The sequence below is a fragment of the Cannabis sativa genome, chromosome 6, assembly GCF_029168945.1.
Source record: "Cannabis sativa cultivar Pink pepper isolate KNU-18-1 chromosome 6, ASM2916894v1, whole genome shotgun sequence".
Lineage (NCBI taxonomy): Eukaryota > Viridiplantae > Streptophyta > Magnoliopsida > Rosales > Cannabaceae > Cannabis > Cannabis sativa.
The window spans coordinates 17,549,323-17,568,211 of NC_083606.1; the positions used below are offsets into that span (position 1 = coordinate 17,549,323).

An 18,889-nucleotide genomic window follows, 5' to 3' on the forward strand; every position below is an offset into this window, starting at 1 on the left:
TCCCGACGCACTCCCGACGCACCAACAGTACATCCCCACGCACTCCCGACGCTTTTTAGTATGTTTTTTTTTTAATCTTATAATCTGAGTATTTGTATTTGTATGCATATTGTAATCTTATAGTTTTAGGTTTTAGATTTGTATTTGTATGCACATTTTGATTTATAATCTGGGTATATATTTATGTTTAGATCGGATTTTTTTTTTTTGTTTTTGTGATAGATCTGTATATGTATATTGTGTATTTGGGTGTATAATTAATAATATGTGTATATGTATACATTGTTTGGGTATTAATTTTTTATTTTTTGTATATATATATTTTATTTATATATATATTTATTTGGGTATTTATTATTTTATTTATTTATATATTAACTGTATATATATTTCTGTATATATATATTTATTTATATATATTTATATATATATATTAATTGATATATATATTTTCTGTGTATTTATATAATTTATTTAAGTATTTATTATTTTATTTATTTATATATTAACTATATATATATTTCTGTATATATATATTCACTGTATATATATATTTTTTATGTTTTATTTGGGGATTAATATATTTTATTTGTATATTAATTGTTTTATATTTGTATATATTTCACTGTATATATATATATTAATGAGATATATTTTTAAAATGTAATGTATTTTTTTTTTGTATATTATATATATAATATATGTTTTTTATGTTTATATATATGTAAATTTAATATATGTAATTTTAGTGAGTGTATATACTAAATAAATATATTTTGTAAAATTTATATATTTATTTTATTGTTGTAATTTTTTTTACTTTTTTAATTTATTTGTTGGAATTAAAAGTATTTATTTTTGTTATTTTTGTTGTTATATTATAATTTTTATTTGATTTAATTTATTTTATCGGGTATGTTTAATATCTAGTATTATCATAATAAAATTAGGATAGTTAAAAAATTATTTGGTATAATTTTAGGTGTTAAGTTTTGTAATTTATTATTTTTTAAATAAAGAAAAATAAAAATAATGAAAAAAATTAAAAAAGTATAATATTATATAAAAATTTGAATATTAAAAATTAAAAAGTTAAATAAAAATAATTTTTTTAATTTTAATAAAAATTGTAATTAAATTATTAAATTTTTATGTAAGTTTTTAAGAAAAAATATGTTAATGGAAATTTATGTATTTTTAAGGTGGTAAAAATTAATTATTTTATATTTATTTTAATTTAGAAAATAAATTTATTTTTATGTAAATGATAAATAATTCGAAAATTTAAAAATTAAAAATTAAAAATTTAGTAATTTAATGAATTTTTATAGTGTAATATGTAAAATGAATTTTTTTTATAATATAATTAGTTTAAATTTTGATAACTAATTTTAAGTTTTAAAAAATAATAATTCATTTAAAATTTAATTATTTTATATTTATTTAAATTTAGAAAATAAATTTATTTTTTTATGAATAATAAAAATAACACAAAAATTTAAAAAATAATAATAATAAAGAACAATAATAATTCATATTTATAATTATATTTAAAAATATATCATAAAATTTGTACTCATAAAATTTCATAAGACTTTACAAAAATTCAAAAATTAATAATAAAGAACAATAATAATTCATATTTATAATTATATTTAAAAATATATCATAAAATTTGTATTCATAAAATTTCATAAGACTTTACAAAAATTTAAAAATTAATAATAAAGAACAATAATATTTATAATTATATTTAAAAAAATATATCATAACTTTTGTACTCATAAAATTTCATAAGACTTTACAAAAATTTAAAAATTAATAGTAAAGAACAATAATAATTCATATTTATAATTATATTTAAAAATATATCATAAAATTTGTACTCATAAAATTTCATAAGACTTTACAAAAATTTAAATATTTAATACTTCATTTGTCGTCGAAATTGTAGATGGCAACAATCGATAAGTCTTGGACCAAAATCAGAAATCGTGGTTGCCATGAATTTTGGAATGGTCTACAAGCCTTTTTAGCAATGGCATCAGAACATAAGGATTGTGATGGAGGAATACGATGTCCTTGTGTGAGATGTATAAATAGTAGGTTTGAAAAAATAGATAGGGTTAGAGCACACGTATTTGATCGAGGTTTTATGCAAGGATATGAGAAATGGATTTATCACGGGGAGCCTGAGGATGCCGTCGTTGATGTAGCAGTTGCCGATGTTGAATCAGAGGATGAAATGATTCCTATTTTAGAAGACTTCTTTCCCTCGACAACTGAGGAACCACAAGGAGAAGATGAACAACCAACCACAAACCCAGAATTTGATGACTTATTTGAGGAAATTGAAGCTGAATTGTATCCCGGTTGTGATTGGATTTCATCTCTTAACTTTTTAGCAAAGCTATTGCATTTAAAAGTTAGGGGAAAAATTCCTAATAACATCTTTGAAGAATTATTGAAGCTTTTAAAGTTTGCGTTTCCGAAGGAAAATAATATTCCATCAACTTACTACGAGGCAAAAAAGAGATTGAAGAAATTAGGCTTGGGTTATGATAATATCGATGTCTGTTTGTATAATTGTGTTGGAAATTATTTTACCAGGATCTTAGATCTACTCACAAGTATGTTTATTAACATCCTAAATATGAACTTTCTAAAACGATGAAATAAACACATATAAAGTTTAAGAAACCTTACATTGGGTGCAGCGGAATAATATGACTCCTTCCGTTCAGATATCTAGCCCTTGATTCCTTTACGTAGCGAGCATTATCAATATCTGAACCTGGATCTCTTTCTCTGAATCTTTGATGCTGAATCTCCTTTGCTGATGATCTTTCTTCACGATCTTCCTCACTATGATTGAGGTATCACTTGATGTGTGTGGGCACTACTCTAATCACTAAGAGAGGTTCGAAATATTGAGGAAGAAAAGAGAGAGAGAGTGGCGGCTAGAGAAGAGAGTGGAGGCTCAGGTTTTTCTGATTCAGAAAGTGTGTTTTTCCTGAAGCCTTCACTATCTATTTATAGCATTCCTCTAGGGTTTGATTTGAATTATATGGCATTAAAATAATGAAAAAAAAACATTTAAAAAAGCTACAAAGGTGGCCGACCATACACTTAATGGATTGGGCCTTGGGCTTTGCAATTTTGCAATTTTAACACCTTTTGTATCTGATTTTCTCAAAAATGCCAATTTCCTAATTCAATCATTTAAATGCCAATTCTAACTATTTAATAACTATAAATAATTATTAAATAATATTGTCATTTATCATATTTATTAATTGAACCATACAAAGTATCATAATTAACAAATATGCCCCTATAAACTCTTTCTTTACAATTTCGCCCTTACTTAGTGAAAATTTCACAAATAGACATAGTCTAATTCGTGAATTATAATTGATTAATCAAAACCAATTACATGAGTCTTACAAGCAATATTATCTCAACTAGTGGGGGGACCATGGGTCTATATAACCGAGCTTCCAATAAGTAGATCAAGAATTTAGCACTAAAATTCACTAACTTATTAATTCTTCGTTGAATCCACGCATAGAACTTAGAATTGCACTCCCAGTATATAGAATGCTCTATATGTTCCACCATATAGACACATCATTAGTTATCCATTGTTATAATCCTAATGTGATCAATGATCCTCTATATGAATGATCTACACTGTAAAGGGATTAAATTACCGTTACACCCTACAATGTATTTATTCCTTAAAACACTTGACCCCGTATAAATGATATTTCAGCTTATGTGAAATGAGTACTCCACCATTTATGTTCGTTTGGTCAAGCTCGAAGGAGATCATCCTTTGCTTACTATTCGCCAGATAGAAGCTATAGATTCCATGTTTATGCTAGCGCTCCCACTCAATTGCACTACCGTGTTCCCAAAATGTACGTATCACCCTGACCTAAAAGTAGGCTTAACTAACAAATCAAAGAACACGAATAGCCTTTCAAGATTGAGCCTAATCATATCAGGATTAAGATCATTTGATCTAGGATCAACTTGGCGATATTGACTTGAATAGATATTACGGTAAGTTTAATAAATCTAAGTCAAAGTTCAATATCGGTCCCTTCCGATGCATACTCCATGCATCCAACCTAAGCTTTACTTTAACCAATGTTCTGGAAAGAACATAGTATTTCTCCAAATACAAGTAAACTCTTGTTGTAGATTATCATATCAGTAAAACCCTGTGTCTGATAAATCTAGGAAACTTTATTCACATAGTCATGTTTACTTTCCAATGTGTTGACGGCACAATAAAAAGATCAAGTATGTGAAAAGGGTTTCAGATGAATTTATACATTATGTACATATAATCAAGAAATAAATCATGTGAACCATGCAACATTAAATGTTGTTTCTGATCTATATTAATAAGTAAATTTGATTATATTGAAATGAGTTTTATTTAGGGCATTAAACCCAACAAACTCCCACTTGCACTAATATAAAACAAAAAGTGCGTTTCAAATAATCTCAACACCTTGATATACAAATCAAGTGTAGTAGTAGTAAACTCCTCGTAATAGGATCTGAAAGGTTAAATTAAACACAACCTTTTCTCCACCATTACTCTTCCTTAATCACAAAACCATTGATAATGTGAAATTCCTCTCTATATGTCTACTCTCTTGGGATACTGGATTCTATACCTTTGGCAACTACTTTTGGTTAATCAGGAAATTAACACTAGTAGTTTAAGGCAATTTGGAATGGTGCCAAAGATGTATAGAACTTTCCTTAGACTGAATAAGTAACTTTCCCCGCAGCTTTAACATTCGGTCTCTCTCTGGTAGACCTAGAGACTTCGTATAGGTTTTTACACTTCTCCGAAATCACTATTCCACCCCCGGAAGTAATCACCATCTTATCGTAAAGATTTACTAGCACATAGGCAAATTTCGAAATCGATATGGTGTAGTCTAAGAGTTTTAAACACACCCTTATTGACTAACATATAGTTCCTCTTCTTTATCTTAGGATTTACTTGATTGTCTTCCAATGTTCTTCTCCCGGATTAATCGATACCTACTCATTACTCCCACTCAACGAGGTGTCTGGTCTAAGGCATACAAAAGCATATCTAAGACCTCTCACTGTTGATGTAAGAAATTCTTTCATGGTTTTATCTTTTCTGGAATAGTTAAGACTTTTCCTTAGATAAATAAAATCTATACCTAAGAAGTTGTGAAGCTTCTATAGATTGCCATTAGAAAGAAAATGCTTCAGCATCTTACTAAAGTAAGTTGCTTGCATTAGAGTAAGTAATTACCAGGTATACCACAAGCCATAGGTTTAGATAAACTCAACCTATAATAGTAGGAACGGGAAGTTTTGTTAAGTCCATAGAATAGACTTATTAACGAAAATTTCCTTTTATGTCCTTGTAATAGAAAACTTTAGGTCATTCCATGTGAATGGATTAAACCATAGTTCTATTGGCTTTCTTCTTAGTTTCTTATCTTGACAATCCATTACTTGTTTAAACTCACAATGGATTTTAATCACTTGTGTCTCCCAAGTCATAAGAAGGTGAGTTCCTAGAAACTCTCCCACTACGACAAGGTACCGTGAATTATGTCGAAGAAAACTAAATGGTATTGATCTCTTCGGTTGTGACAAGACAACAGAGGCAGTGGGATCATCATATGTTATAAGATGATAGAACACTTTTGGAATCAAGAATAAATATCTCCTTTATTTGCTACTTATTTTTCAGACTTAGTCATTTTCTTAGAAAAGTAGTATTTGTTTGAACAAACACTTTCTTATCTATTGACAATGGGATGGTCCACCCCTAATCACTTAGAAAAGCTAACAAACCATGGTTAACAGTTCTAGCCTTTCTTAAGATTTTGATTAGGTCATCCATGAATCTAGTAATGATTTACATTAAGTATACAACCATTACATCATTCTGAAATTGTATTACCATAGAAGGATTTAGGCAACGACTAGTAACTAATCATCAACATGCAACTCGAAATTTCTGGGGAGGTAAGTTTGGATATAATTCAAAAATCAATTTAATGATCTTTGAACTGCATATCTACTAACTATTTCTCCACCCCTATCAGTTCGCAAGATCTTTAACCACTTACCTTAATGGTTTTAACCATTGCTAGAAATTTATGAAATTTTTCAAACATTTCAAATTTCTTTGCATAAGGTATAATCTAGAGTTATCGTTTTAAGAATACAACGAAAAACTCATATCCACCCCTGAATGTACATTCATCTCGCGAATGAGATGAACTACTTTCGGTGGATACGAGCATATTAACTCTTTGCGAGAGATTGATCTTGTCAAATCCACTATGAACAAGATACAAATGCCATAGATTAAGAAAATGTGGTAGTGTCTATGATGACATAGGTTTAGTTACATCAAAGAGTTCTTAGAATACTTCAAGTGGATCCCGGTCACAGAATCACCTAACTCATATTCCATACGGTTTAATCCATTAATAGAAGATGGATATTAAACACTTGAAAAAGTGTAACTGTATGGTATTCTGGAATTAGAAATATAAGAAAATTTCTATTTGGAATCTAAAATTAAAGTCAAAGACTTAAATTTATACCAAATATTATGAGTAATTCTATCTTGGACCAAAGACTACTAATACAAACTCTAAGTCAGATTTGCCCATACAAGTAGGAGATTTCTAAGATTGAGGATTTATATCAATTGGGAATAGAATTTCGGGATTATAATCATATGCGTCATATAAAATGACATGAAATGATTTATAGACCATTCATCCAATGATATGTTTGAAAGCTAATTCGAAATGAATAAGCTAAGAGGAATTAGGATAATTTCGTTTAAAATAAGAATCCAACGATGCTTCGATTAGCGAAAGTCAAAGTAATCTTATTTATATAATCTTCTTGTTTCATATCGTAAAAATACTAGTCTAAGGTGTCATCAATTGATGAACAGCTAGATGTCGCATATACAATATTTATCTTTCGAGATCTAACACTATTATGTATGTCTAATGGTGAAAATCCACTAGGGATTTATCTCATTAGATAAACAAGCCAAGTTAGACCAACAATGAAGATTCGAAATTAAACTACAACTTAATAACAGAAATAACATGGTTCAATATAAATTCATACACAATTCAGAAATTATAAGCATATAGCAAGTAGGAATGACAAGTGAAAATACTAAAACTTACAATCCTAAATAATTTCCAAGGTTTTCAACAAACTGATATCAGTGTCCCGTTTAGGCGAGAGTCAAAGCTACCATTCATTGAATAGAGTTGTCAGCTCGTCTAAAATGTTAAACATTCTAGCAACCTTTTATTCGATCAAGATTGGAACTCAGCGTTGTCCCGTTTAGGCGAGAGTCAAGGCAATTCTATCTTATGAGCTTCCACCATTGTTTCATAATTTGCAAGTCAAGTATGGTCGCCACCATTAGGGTGATCCATACCATACAAAACACTTACAAACTACTTATCATGCGAGGTTAAACGGTGCGAAATTGCTAATGAACGTTCCTCCATTAGGGAGGATTACTCACTAAAACAAACGCGGTGTAAAACCCACAATGGAGATCGAATGTCTCTTGATAATAAAGCTCATTATTTAAAAAGAGTTGTATTTTCTTTTATTCTCTTTATTTATTCTATTTATTTTAAATATATATTTATTTATTTAAAATTTCCAATTTAGAATGAAAAATTCTAAATATAAATTTTAATTTAATATTTATAAATTTTACTTAGATGGATATGAAAATAACATGAATTATTTCCATCTTAGTAATAATTTCCAATAAATATTTAGAAAAAAATATTTAAGTTGTTACAAAATTAATTTAAATTAATTTACAACTCAAATTTAATTTTCTATAAATATATATTGCATTTCGAAAAATTAAAGTATATAAGAATACAATTTTCGAAAAATGCATATTAAAATAAAAAATAAATCCTGGAAAAATTATTCTAATTTAATGTTGGCCCAAAATTAATTAATAAAATTAATTTACAACAAAAAATATAATTTTCCTATTTAATTAAATATATAAGAAAAATTACAAATATTTAAGTATGATGATGAAAATCAACTCAAATATTAATTTTCTATTTAATTAAATACACTAGAAAAATACTTCAAGCAAAAATATCACCTATCTAGATTTTCCTTTGACTAATTAATTCTATTTCTAATAATATACTTTAATTCAATTTATTTTAAATTAATCAATAAATGAAAAAATCATTGATTTAAGTTGATCCAAGAATTAATTAAAATAATTAATTTACAACTTAATCTATTTTTTCAAGATAAAATTCGAAATTCTAGCATTTAAGAAATACAATTTCGAAAATTGATTAATAAAATAAAGAAAAAATATATTTTGAAAATTATTTAAATTTAGTTGAAAAAAAAATAAATTTCAACTAAAAATAATTTTCTATTTAATTAAATGTCATGAAAAAGAAATATTTAAGTATGATGATAAAAATCAACTTAGATATTTAATTTTCAAATTAATTAAATGTATTAAATTCAAGAAATAAATAATTAAGTGTAGAGAAGGCTTAATTATTAATCTCTAGTTTAATACTAGGAAAAAATATATTTAAAATAAATTGTACCAAAATTAATTAATAAATAATTAATTTCACAATTTATAATATTTTCCTATTTAATATTAGAAATAATAAGTAGTCTATAAATAACTATCTAGAAAATATCTTATTTGACTAAGTATCTTTTCCACAAAATTTGAAAAAATATCTAATTTAAGTTGTACTAGAAAAATCTAGAACTTAAATATTTTCAAATTTAAATTTAATTAAATATCAAAAATTAAGTTGTAACCACTTAATTTGAAAATATTCCATTTTAAGTTAATATTTGAAAAAGATATTAACTTAAAAAAAATATCTAAAGAATCTTAATAACCAATGCCTAAAATTCCTCAACTTAATTTTGAAATTTTGAATTCAAAAGATATTCAGATTTAAGTTGGTTAGTTGAAGATAACTAAATATCAACTTAAATAGGAATATTTAATGAAAAATTTAAATTAAGTTCCAGAAAGAATCTAGATGGTTATAATTCTATATTTAATTAAATACAAGAAAATACATATAGTTTAGCTTAGAATATAAAATTCCTTAAACTATATTTTTCTTAAATTAATTTCAAAATAAATGAAATTAATTATGTTGCTAATCAATTTTATTAGGTTAAACTAGTTTAATTAACCTAGTACGATCATTCAAATCGAGCAAATGGGCCTTCACAATTGGGGTGGTTTGTGTGAGGGGGAGTCTTTGAGTTCGGTATGTCGTACCCACTTCTATGGCTCCCAACTCTCACACAAGGCCCAAAAGAGAGGAATTTAACCTTAATAAGAACAACTGTTATTCATTGAATAAGCCCAATAACTAAATGGGCCTAAATAAATTCTATCAAGAACTATGATAATTTATTTTAGCAACAACAACCTATATGTATCTATAATCAAATTAAACACATAGGCTCACACAGGCACACTTTGGATGGGTCCTATCATGTTGCTAGGTCATACACAGATGAAAGAAGATTGTAAAATTTACCTGTTACAAATTATTAACTTGACCAAGGGAGCCATCAGATCATTAGATCTGGCAAAAAGTAACCATGGCTATTTGCAATCAAGTAATAATAGGTTTTGAAAACTTACAAACAAGCTAAAACACATACTCCTGCAACAGGGTTAGTTGGATAGTTGGATGTAGGATTTATTTAATTTTAAATTAAATATTTAATTTCGAAAATAATTAATTAAATAAAAAAATAATTTTTCGAAAAATTTAAAAAAAATTTGAAAAATTCGAAATTTTTTTTTTTTTTTTAAAAAAAAATTAAAATTTAAAATTAAACCTACAATTTTTGAAAAATTAGGTTTCAACCAACCTAAATATCATTTCAAAAAAAATTTGCTAACTACTTTTAAATTTTAAATGTTATTTTATAAATAAAAATTAAATTAAAAATCAGAAAAGATAAATAAATATCTTTTTCAAATTTTAAATTTAATTTAAATAAATAAAATAACAAAATTTAAAAAATTAGCAAAATATCTTATATCATTTAAAAATTACATAATTATAAATATCTTATTTTTAAATTTAAAATAAGATAAGATATAATCAAATTTTAAAATAAGATAGATTTTTAAGCAAAAAGATAAATACTAATTCTATTCGAATTCAAATTACACTAATATCTTGAATTAATTTAAAAAAAAAATTAAATTAATTCAAAATGATAATTAGAATTGAATTAGGAATAGTAATAGTATATATACAAAACAATACAAAAAATTGGAAGTTAATTCCATGAAAAAGTATGAAAAATTGAAGAAAAAGGAAAAAATCCGAAACTGTACGGACAGTTCTGCGATCGCAGGAAACTATCAAGACAAATTTCCGATTTTGTCAAATCTTCAAAAAATCATAACTAATTCAAATAAAATCCAAATTGAGTTCTGTAAAAGGCTAACTTGCTTAATTTTTTCCATACTATCCAATAAAAATAATTCCAGAGATAAAATCGCAATTATTTTTCACGAAAATTTCACAAACATCAATCAATCATCAAATAACACTCAATACAACATGATACCATCCAAAGAACATACAAACAATCGTTTTAAAGTCCAAATTTCTTGCAAGTAAATCAATTACCATCGCTCTGAGGCCAGTTGTTGGAAATTATTTTACCAGGATCTTAGATCTACTCACAAGTATGTTTATTAACATCCTAAATATGAACTTTCTAAAACGATGAAATAAACACATATAAAGTTTAAGAAACCTTACATTGGGTGCAGCGGAATAATATGACTCCTTCCGTTCAGATATCTAGCCCTTGATTCCTTTCTGTAGCAGAGCATTATCAATATCTGAACCTGGATCTCTTTCTCTGAATCTTTGATGCTGAATCTCCTTTGCTGATGATCTTTCTTCACGATCTTCCTCACTATGATTGAGGTATCACTTGATGTGTGTGGGCACTACTCTAATCACTAAGAGAGGTTCGAAATATTGAGGAAGAAAAGAGAGAGAGAGTGGCGGCTAGAGAAGAGAGTGGAGGCTCAGGTTTTTCTGATTCAGAAAGTGTGTTTTTCCTGAAGCCTTCACTATCTATTTATAGCATTCCTCTAGGGTTTGATTTGAATTATATGGCATTAAAATAATGAAAAAAAAACATTTAAAAAAGCTACAAAGGTGGCCGACCATACACTTAATGGATTGGGCCTTGGGCTTTGCAATTTTGCAATTTTAACACCTTTTGTATCTGATTTTCTCAAAAATGCCAATTTCCTAATTCAATCATTTAAATGCCAATTCTAACTATTTAATAACTATAAATAATTATTAAATAATATTGTCATTTATCATATTTATTAATTGAACCATACAAAGTATCATAATTAACAAATATGCCCCTATAAACTCTTTCTTTACAATTTCGCCCTTACTTAGTGAAAATTTCACAAATAGACATAGTCTAATTCGTGAATTATAATTGATTAATCAAAACCAATTACATGAGTCTTACAAGCAATATTATCTCAACTAGTGGGGGGACCATGGGTCTATATAACCGAGCTTCCAATAAGTAGATCAAGAATTTAGCACTAAAATTCACTAACTTATTAATTCTTCGTTGAATCCACGCATAGAACTTAGAATTGCACTCCCAGTATATAGAATGCTCTATATGTTCCACCATATAGACACATCATTAGTTATCCATTGTTATAATCCTAATGTGATCAATGATCCTCTATATGAATGATCTACACTGTAAAGGGATTAAATTACCGTTACACCCTACAATGTATTTATTCCTTAAAACACTTGACCCCGTATAAATGATATTTCAGCTTATGTGAAATGAGTACTCCACCATTTATGTTCGTTTGGTCAAGCTCGAAGGAGATCATCCTTTGCTTACTATTCGCCAGATAGAAGCTATAGATTCCATGTTTATGCTAGCGCTCCCACTCAATTGCACTACCGTGTTCCCAAAATGTACGTATCACCCTGACCTAAAAGTAGGCTTAACTAACAAATCAAAGAACACGAATAGCCTTTCAAGATTGAGCCTAATCATATCAGGATTAAGATCATTTGATCTAGGATCAACTTGGCGATATTGACTTGAATAGATATTACGGTAAGTTTAATAAATCTAAGTCAAAGTTCAATATCGGTCCCTTCCGATGCATACTCCATGCATCCAACCTAAGCTTTACTTTAACCAATGTTCTGGAAAGAACATAGTATTTCTCCAAATACAAGTAAACTCTTGTTGTAGATTATCATATCAGTAAAACCCTGTGTCTGATAAATCTAGGAAACTTTATTCACATAGTCATGTTTACTTTCCAATGTGTTGACGGCACAATAAACAGGATCAAGTATGTGAAAAGGGTTTCAGATGAATTTATACATTATGTACATATAATCAAGAAATAAATCATGTGAACCATGCAACATTAAATGTTGTTTCTGATCTATATTAATAAGTAAATTTGATTATATTGAAATGAGTTTTATTTAGGGCATTAAACCCAACAAATTGTTGCTTATTTTATAAGGAAAATGCATCCAAGGAGGCTTGTCCAGTTTGCGGAACTAGTCGTTGGGTTACTTCCGAGAACGGGAAAGGAAAAAAAGTTCCTTGCAAAGTCATGCGATACTTTCCGTTGACACCTCGACTTAAAAGATTATATAGTTCGAGGATTACAGCGAAAAGCATGATATGGCATCATACTGGAAAATCAAAAGATGATGGGGTGTTGCGACACCCGGTCGATGGTTTAGCTTGGAAAGACTTTGATGCAAAACATCCCGAGTTTGCAAGGGACCCAAGAAATGTTCGACTTGGGTTAGCTGCTGATGGATTTAATCCATTTGGCAACATGAGTCTTGCATACAGCATGTGGCCAGTGGTGTTGGCTAACTATAATCTACCACCTTGGTTATGTATGAAAGATAATTATTTTTTGCTCTCTACCCTAATTCCTGGTGCAAAATCTCCAGGTAAAGACATGGATATATTTTTAAGACCTTTGGTGGATGAATTAAAGGAGTTGTGGAATAATGGGGTAGCAACGAGAGATAGTTCGACCAACTCGATGTTCACCATGCGTGCTGCGCTTTTGTGGACAGTGAATGATTTTCCTGCTCGTAGTAGCTTGTCTGGGTGGAGTGGTCAAGGTTACAAAGCTTGCCCTACTTGTAATGAAGGCACGACGTCCATTCGAGTGATCGGGAAGACATCATATGTTGGTCATCGAAGGTTCTTGCCAAGTAACCATGCAATGAGAAGGGATACTCGATTTGATGGTAAAGTTGAAAGAAGACCTCCTCCAAGACGATTTACTTGTGAAGAAATATTATCACAAGTTAATGCTCTCGAACCCCAAATTCCCGGACATCATGAAAATTTTGGGGGCGTGAAACGTAGAAGAGTTGCAGAAAATTGTAATTGGAGGAAAAAAAGTATTTTCTACGAGTTGGAGTATTGGAGCACGAATATTTTAAAACACAACATTGATGTGATGCATGTTGAGAAGAATGTGTGTGATAGTCTCCTAGGAACCATCTTGGATAATGATAAATCAAAGGACACAACCAATGCGCGCCATGATTTAAAGAAGATGGGTATTAGGGAATCGTTGTGGATTTATGAAGATGGGAATGGGAGGCTAATGAAACCGCATGCTCCTTATGTTTTGACTCGTGAGAAAAGACAACTTTTTTGTCAGTTATTAAAGGAATAAAGTTTCCCGATGGCTTCTGTTCAAATTTAAAGAGCAAAGTTTCTCCAGATGAGTCTAACATTATTGGGTTAAAATCCCACGATTGTCATGTCATTATGCAGCGAGTACTAGCGGTTGGTGTCCGTAAATTTCTACCTCGTGACAACTTTGCAACAACTATTACTCGGTGTGTAATTTTTTTGTCGATTATGCTCTAGAACTCTAAATGTAAAAGATATGGAGGATGCTCAAAATAATTTAATTTCGTTATTGTGCAAGATGGAATTGATTTTTCCTCCAGCTTTTTTTGACATAATGATACACTTGGTATTGCATTTGCCTGAAGAAGCGATATTGGGTGGCCCGGTCTTTATGAGATGGATGTATCCTTTTGAAAGGTACATGAAAAAATTGAAGAATTATGTGGGAAATAAGGCACGTCCTGAAGGGTCAATTGCAGAAGGTTATGTTGCTGATGAGGCAGTAACCTTTTGTTCAATGTACTTTAAAGGGTGTGAAACAAGATTTAATCGGCTTGATCGAAATGAAGATGCGCCTTCTGTTTGTCGCTATCTCTCAGTTTTTAATTCTCAATCTCGTCCTTTAACTAGCGGACTTATCAAGCCTCTTGATCATATCAGTCGTGAAAAAGCTGAGTGGTACATTCTTCAAAATTCTCCTGAAATCCAAGCTTACTTAGAGTAAGTTTGTTACATTTTTATAAATTATTTTATTAAATTTTTAGTTTTTATTTTCTATCTCCCTCTATCGTATCTTGACATTATCATACTTTACAGTGAACATTTGGACAAGATCAGGCATGAATATCCTAATGGTAATCACGATGTCTTGCATAGGCAAACTTTCCGTCCGTGGTTTCATAAGAAGGTATAACGACAAAATTGTAAAGTTTTAATTCAATCATTTATATTCCTCTCATATTAATACATTTTATGTATTTAGATATATGAGTTGCACAAGCTTGGAACTTTACAAAATGGTGATGAGTTACTCGCTCTCGCTTCCGGGTCCGATTACTTAGCAACATTTTACGAAGGTTGTGTAGTGAATGGTGTTCGGTTTATTGCATCAAAGCGAGACCAAAAGCGGAAGACACAAAATAGTGGTGTTACCGTATTCTTGGAACTGAAGGGTTTAATTATTACGGCACACTTGAAGATGTAATCACTATATCTTATACTGGTGCATATACAGTGTCATTGTTTGAATGTAAATGGTATAACACTAATCCATTAAGAAAGAAGACAATCACTGAAAATAATATAACTAGTATAAATACTCGTGGATATTGGTATCAAGATGAACCGTACATCCTTGCTAACCAGGCGAAGCAAGTTTTCTATCTTGAAGATCCACTCAGAGGTCGCGATTGGAAGGTTGTTGAAGATATTAGCCATCGACAAATTTGGGACATTACTGACAACGAAGATGAGACTGATGTAGATGTTGTTAGTGATTCTAACTCTGCCAATTTTGTGTTGACAGTTGATCTTGGAGAGTTGATTATGCAATCGAATGAACCTCCAGTAATTGTTGAATCATCCGATCAGTTAGTGGATTCTGAGATAGAGAATAATGAACTTGATGAAAATTATGTTGCTGAAGAAGTAGATGATTTACTAGTTGAACATGTGGAGGATGAAAATGTAAACTTAGTGAATGATGGAAATGATAGTGATTCTTCAGTGTAACTTTTATTTTGTAAACATTTGTTACTTAAATTTTTTACAATTAAAGGACTATTTTATTTCTTTCGCATTAACATTTGTGTGATATTTCAATTATGTGTTTCACATTTGTGAATTCTTACATTTTTTTCCGTCTTCAAAGTAAAGTAAAATGTCAGCTACGTTAGCGACATACCACGGTGGGGATGGTGATGGCAGGGATCCCCCTGATCCTTCTAGGGTACCGTCGTCTTGCGAAGCAGGTTTCATATTTTTTCAAATCTACAATTGTTCTGAATATAAATAGTGAATGTATGATTTACTAATAAAATTATTTTTTCCTCGAATATATATAGTTCCACCTCCGGTCAGAAAGGGTCGTGGGGTTGCCGCAAACGCTAATCTCGAAAAAAAGGAGAGATGCTGGTAAGCCCTTACCGGTGGAGGTAGATCTTGAAACAGGCAAAGTTGTTGGCACTGAAGCAAGCAATTATGTTCGATTTCTTGGCCAACAAGTAAGCATGTTGTGCCCGGGTGGTCATCTAAATTTTTCTGATGTACCCCAACAATACAAGGATCAAGTGCTCAATCGAATTAGAGTGAGTGATTTTTAATTATTAAAAGTTGTAATAATTTTATGTCCTCATTTATAAATTAACATAACTTTAAATTACTTTTATTACATAGTTCTACTTTGATATCGATGGGAATCCCCATCGAGACCTACTTATGGGGACTTTATATTCGGTGATGGCGGAGCGGTATAGTGAGCGAAAGACACTCAGACACAAGCATTTCAAACAACATTACAAAAAACCAGAAGATTGGGACACAGTGCTCAAATTCCCCCCCTGACTACTTGAATACCGAGACTTGGAAACCGGTTTGCGAATTGTTCGTTAGCGAGGCATTTTTGAATCGTTCAACTAAAAATAAATCGAATCGGCAACTAATGAAATATCCAACAACGCAAGGCACAAAATCGTTGGCGTCCATACGCCACGGAATGGTATGTATTAATTCTTTAATTGTTAAATGTTTCATAAAAAAAATTCTTTAATAGTTAATAATATTTCTTTCTTATAATAAACTAATTTAATTGTTTATATTTGTATAGGGGGGTCCTCCTGGAGAGCATGTAGTTGAAGCATGGAAGGAGATCCATGTGAAAAAACCGTCTGGAACTTTCGTTAATGAATTAGCTGCAAAAGATTATGTAAGTGATTAAAATGATTTATTATTAAAATTTATATTTTATATTAATTACATATTCTAATAATTTTGATTTAAATAGGAGGAACTGATCAAGGAGCTTGATAGGAAGCGACTGGAACGACAATCCCAGAGCGATACTGGGACTGAATCTGAATCTGATACTGGTTATCAGTTTGACGTTATGGAAACAATTCTAGGCCAAAGATCTGACTATCAAAGAGGCGTGGGTAAAAGGCTCAAGGGCAAAGGAAAGAAACCAATCCCTCAAACTCAATCAACGGTGCCTCCCCAACCAACTACTGAAATGATGAGCACTGTGGCAGATATATTCTCAGCTATGCGTGCCACTTGGGGGGTAATTTGACGCCTGAACAACGTGCCCAAATATTTAACCCACGTTTTGACAATTTCATTCAAACGTATAGTCAGTCGCAGTCGCCTGGTGGTTCGTCTTCTCAGAGTCATGCCGCTCCTCCGGAACAGCAACAACAACCTCCTTCGCAACCACAATTTCAGCCTTCCTCGCAACAACAATTCCAAAATTTGTCACAGCAGCAATTTGAAAATTTTTTGCAGCAGCAACCCCAATCTTTTCCTCAGCAGTTTCCTCAGCAGCAACAACAGTCTGCTCCGCCAATGGGAAATCAGTTCTTATACCGAACACCGTCAGAGTCTCCTCCGCTCGGCTCAAACTTTGCTGATTTATGATTATTTGGGAGTTCATCGCAGGAGAACCAATTTTTTTCAACTCCCATTTTCAACCAAGCTGAGCTCGGTAATTTAACGCTGGGTTTATCATCAGACCAAGCGTATGTGCCTTCTCCGCCACGGGCTTCGGGGACTCGTACCGAAAATAATCCAGATCAAGACTTCATAATTAGAGACCTGAATGAAGATGTTAATGAATAATTTATTTATGTTTTGTAATAATTTAGTTTAATTTTGAGACAATATTTTATTAGGATTAATATGTTAAAGTTAATTACTTTGGAGACAATTTTAAATTATTAATAAATTTTATTAAATTGTTTTAATTATATTAATTAGATTTATTTATTAAATATTCGTATAAATAATTAATTATTTATTTTTATATAAGATTAATATATATTTATTATTATTTATTATTTATAAATATTTGTTATTTTTTTTTATTCTAATGGGTATTAGCGGCGGAGCAATAGCGGCGGGACCCCGCCGCTATTGCCCTTTGTCAGTCTCGAAACACGAAACTGACAAAGGGCAATAGCGGCGGGGTCCCGCCGCTATTGCTCCGCCGCTATTAATATTATTAGCGGCGGACCCTGTTTTTGGCCGCTAATACTATTAATAGCGGCCAAGCAATAGCGGCGGACCAATAGCGGCCGAGGTCCGCCGCTATTACCCTTTAGCGGCCAGGAATGATACTAATAGCGGCGGAGAGGTCCGCCGCTATTAGTGATAAATGTTGTAGTGATATGTGAACACTTTATTGACACGTGTGCACCTATGCCGTCGGTTCTTTGCTAGTAACTGACGGCATAGAGTTTATATAAACAGCCCTATGTCACCTTCTTCTTCCCCACTTTTTCTTCTTCACACGATAACTAGCAGCCACTAGACCCCCTGAAAACCCACGAAACCCTCACCGACCACGATTAAAAACCACCCTATCTCCCTCATTTCTTCACCATTTCATCCCATTTTTGTCTTTAAATTTTCTATTTTTAATATCTAATCTCATACACTAAAAAAGTTTTGTTTTTTCACCCATTTACACTGTACCTGAACCTATTTTAAAAAAAGGTAGTGGTATAACTCCGGCTATCGATTTTAGCGGAGAAAACGTTGAATGCCAACGTCTATTAATGTATAAATATGCTTTCTATTCATTTTATTAATGTACATTAATATTATTTCCTTTTTTTTAAATTTTTTTTGGAATTTTTTCATTTTATTAATATTATATTGTGTGTGCTATAGGTGACCCGATTTTTGTCGTAATTTATCGCTGAATTACGTTTATAAGGTAAATATTTATAACTTGATATATATAATAATATATATGCATATATTTTGTGTTTTATTATTGAATATGTATTTTTATATATATTGTGTATATACTATTTGTGTATATTTTGTGTAAATGTATTGTATATATATATTTGTT

General features: G+C 30.3%; 3 protein-coding genes across 3 annotated transcripts; all 3 read left to right on the plus strand.

Moving 5' to 3' along the window:
- Window positions 1-2,038: 2,038 nt before the first annotated feature.
- Window positions 2,039-13,858, plus strand: LOC133039183 (uncharacterized). Its single transcript, XM_061118017.1, has 2 exons — window positions 2,039-2,572; window positions 12,671-13,858. The coding sequence occupies exons 1-2, from the start codon at window positions 2,039-2,041 to the stop codon at window positions 13,856-13,858; spliced, it is 1,722 nt and encodes a 573-aa protein (XP_060974000.1).
- A 252-nt stretch (window positions 13,859-14,110) lies between these two features.
- Window positions 14,111-15,549, plus strand: LOC133039184 (uncharacterized). Its single transcript, XM_061118018.1, has 4 exons — window positions 14,111-14,538; window positions 14,635-14,725; window positions 14,801-14,990; window positions 15,053-15,549. Exons 1-4 carry the CDS (start codon window positions 14,117-14,119, stop codon window positions 15,547-15,549), a joined length of 1,200 nt encoding a protein of 399 aa, XP_060974001.1. The 5' UTR covers window positions 14,111-14,116.
- A 351-nt stretch (window positions 15,550-15,900) lies between these two features.
- Window positions 15,901-17,435, plus strand: LOC133038805 (uncharacterized). Its single transcript, XM_061117136.1, has 3 exons — window positions 15,901-16,534; window positions 16,643-16,741; window positions 16,820-17,435. The coding sequence occupies exons 1-3, from the start codon at window positions 16,478-16,480 to the stop codon at window positions 17,102-17,104; spliced, it is 441 nt and encodes a 146-aa protein (XP_060973119.1). The 5' UTR covers window positions 15,901-16,477; the 3' UTR covers window positions 17,105-17,435.
- Window positions 17,436-18,889: the final 1,454 nt, after the last annotated feature.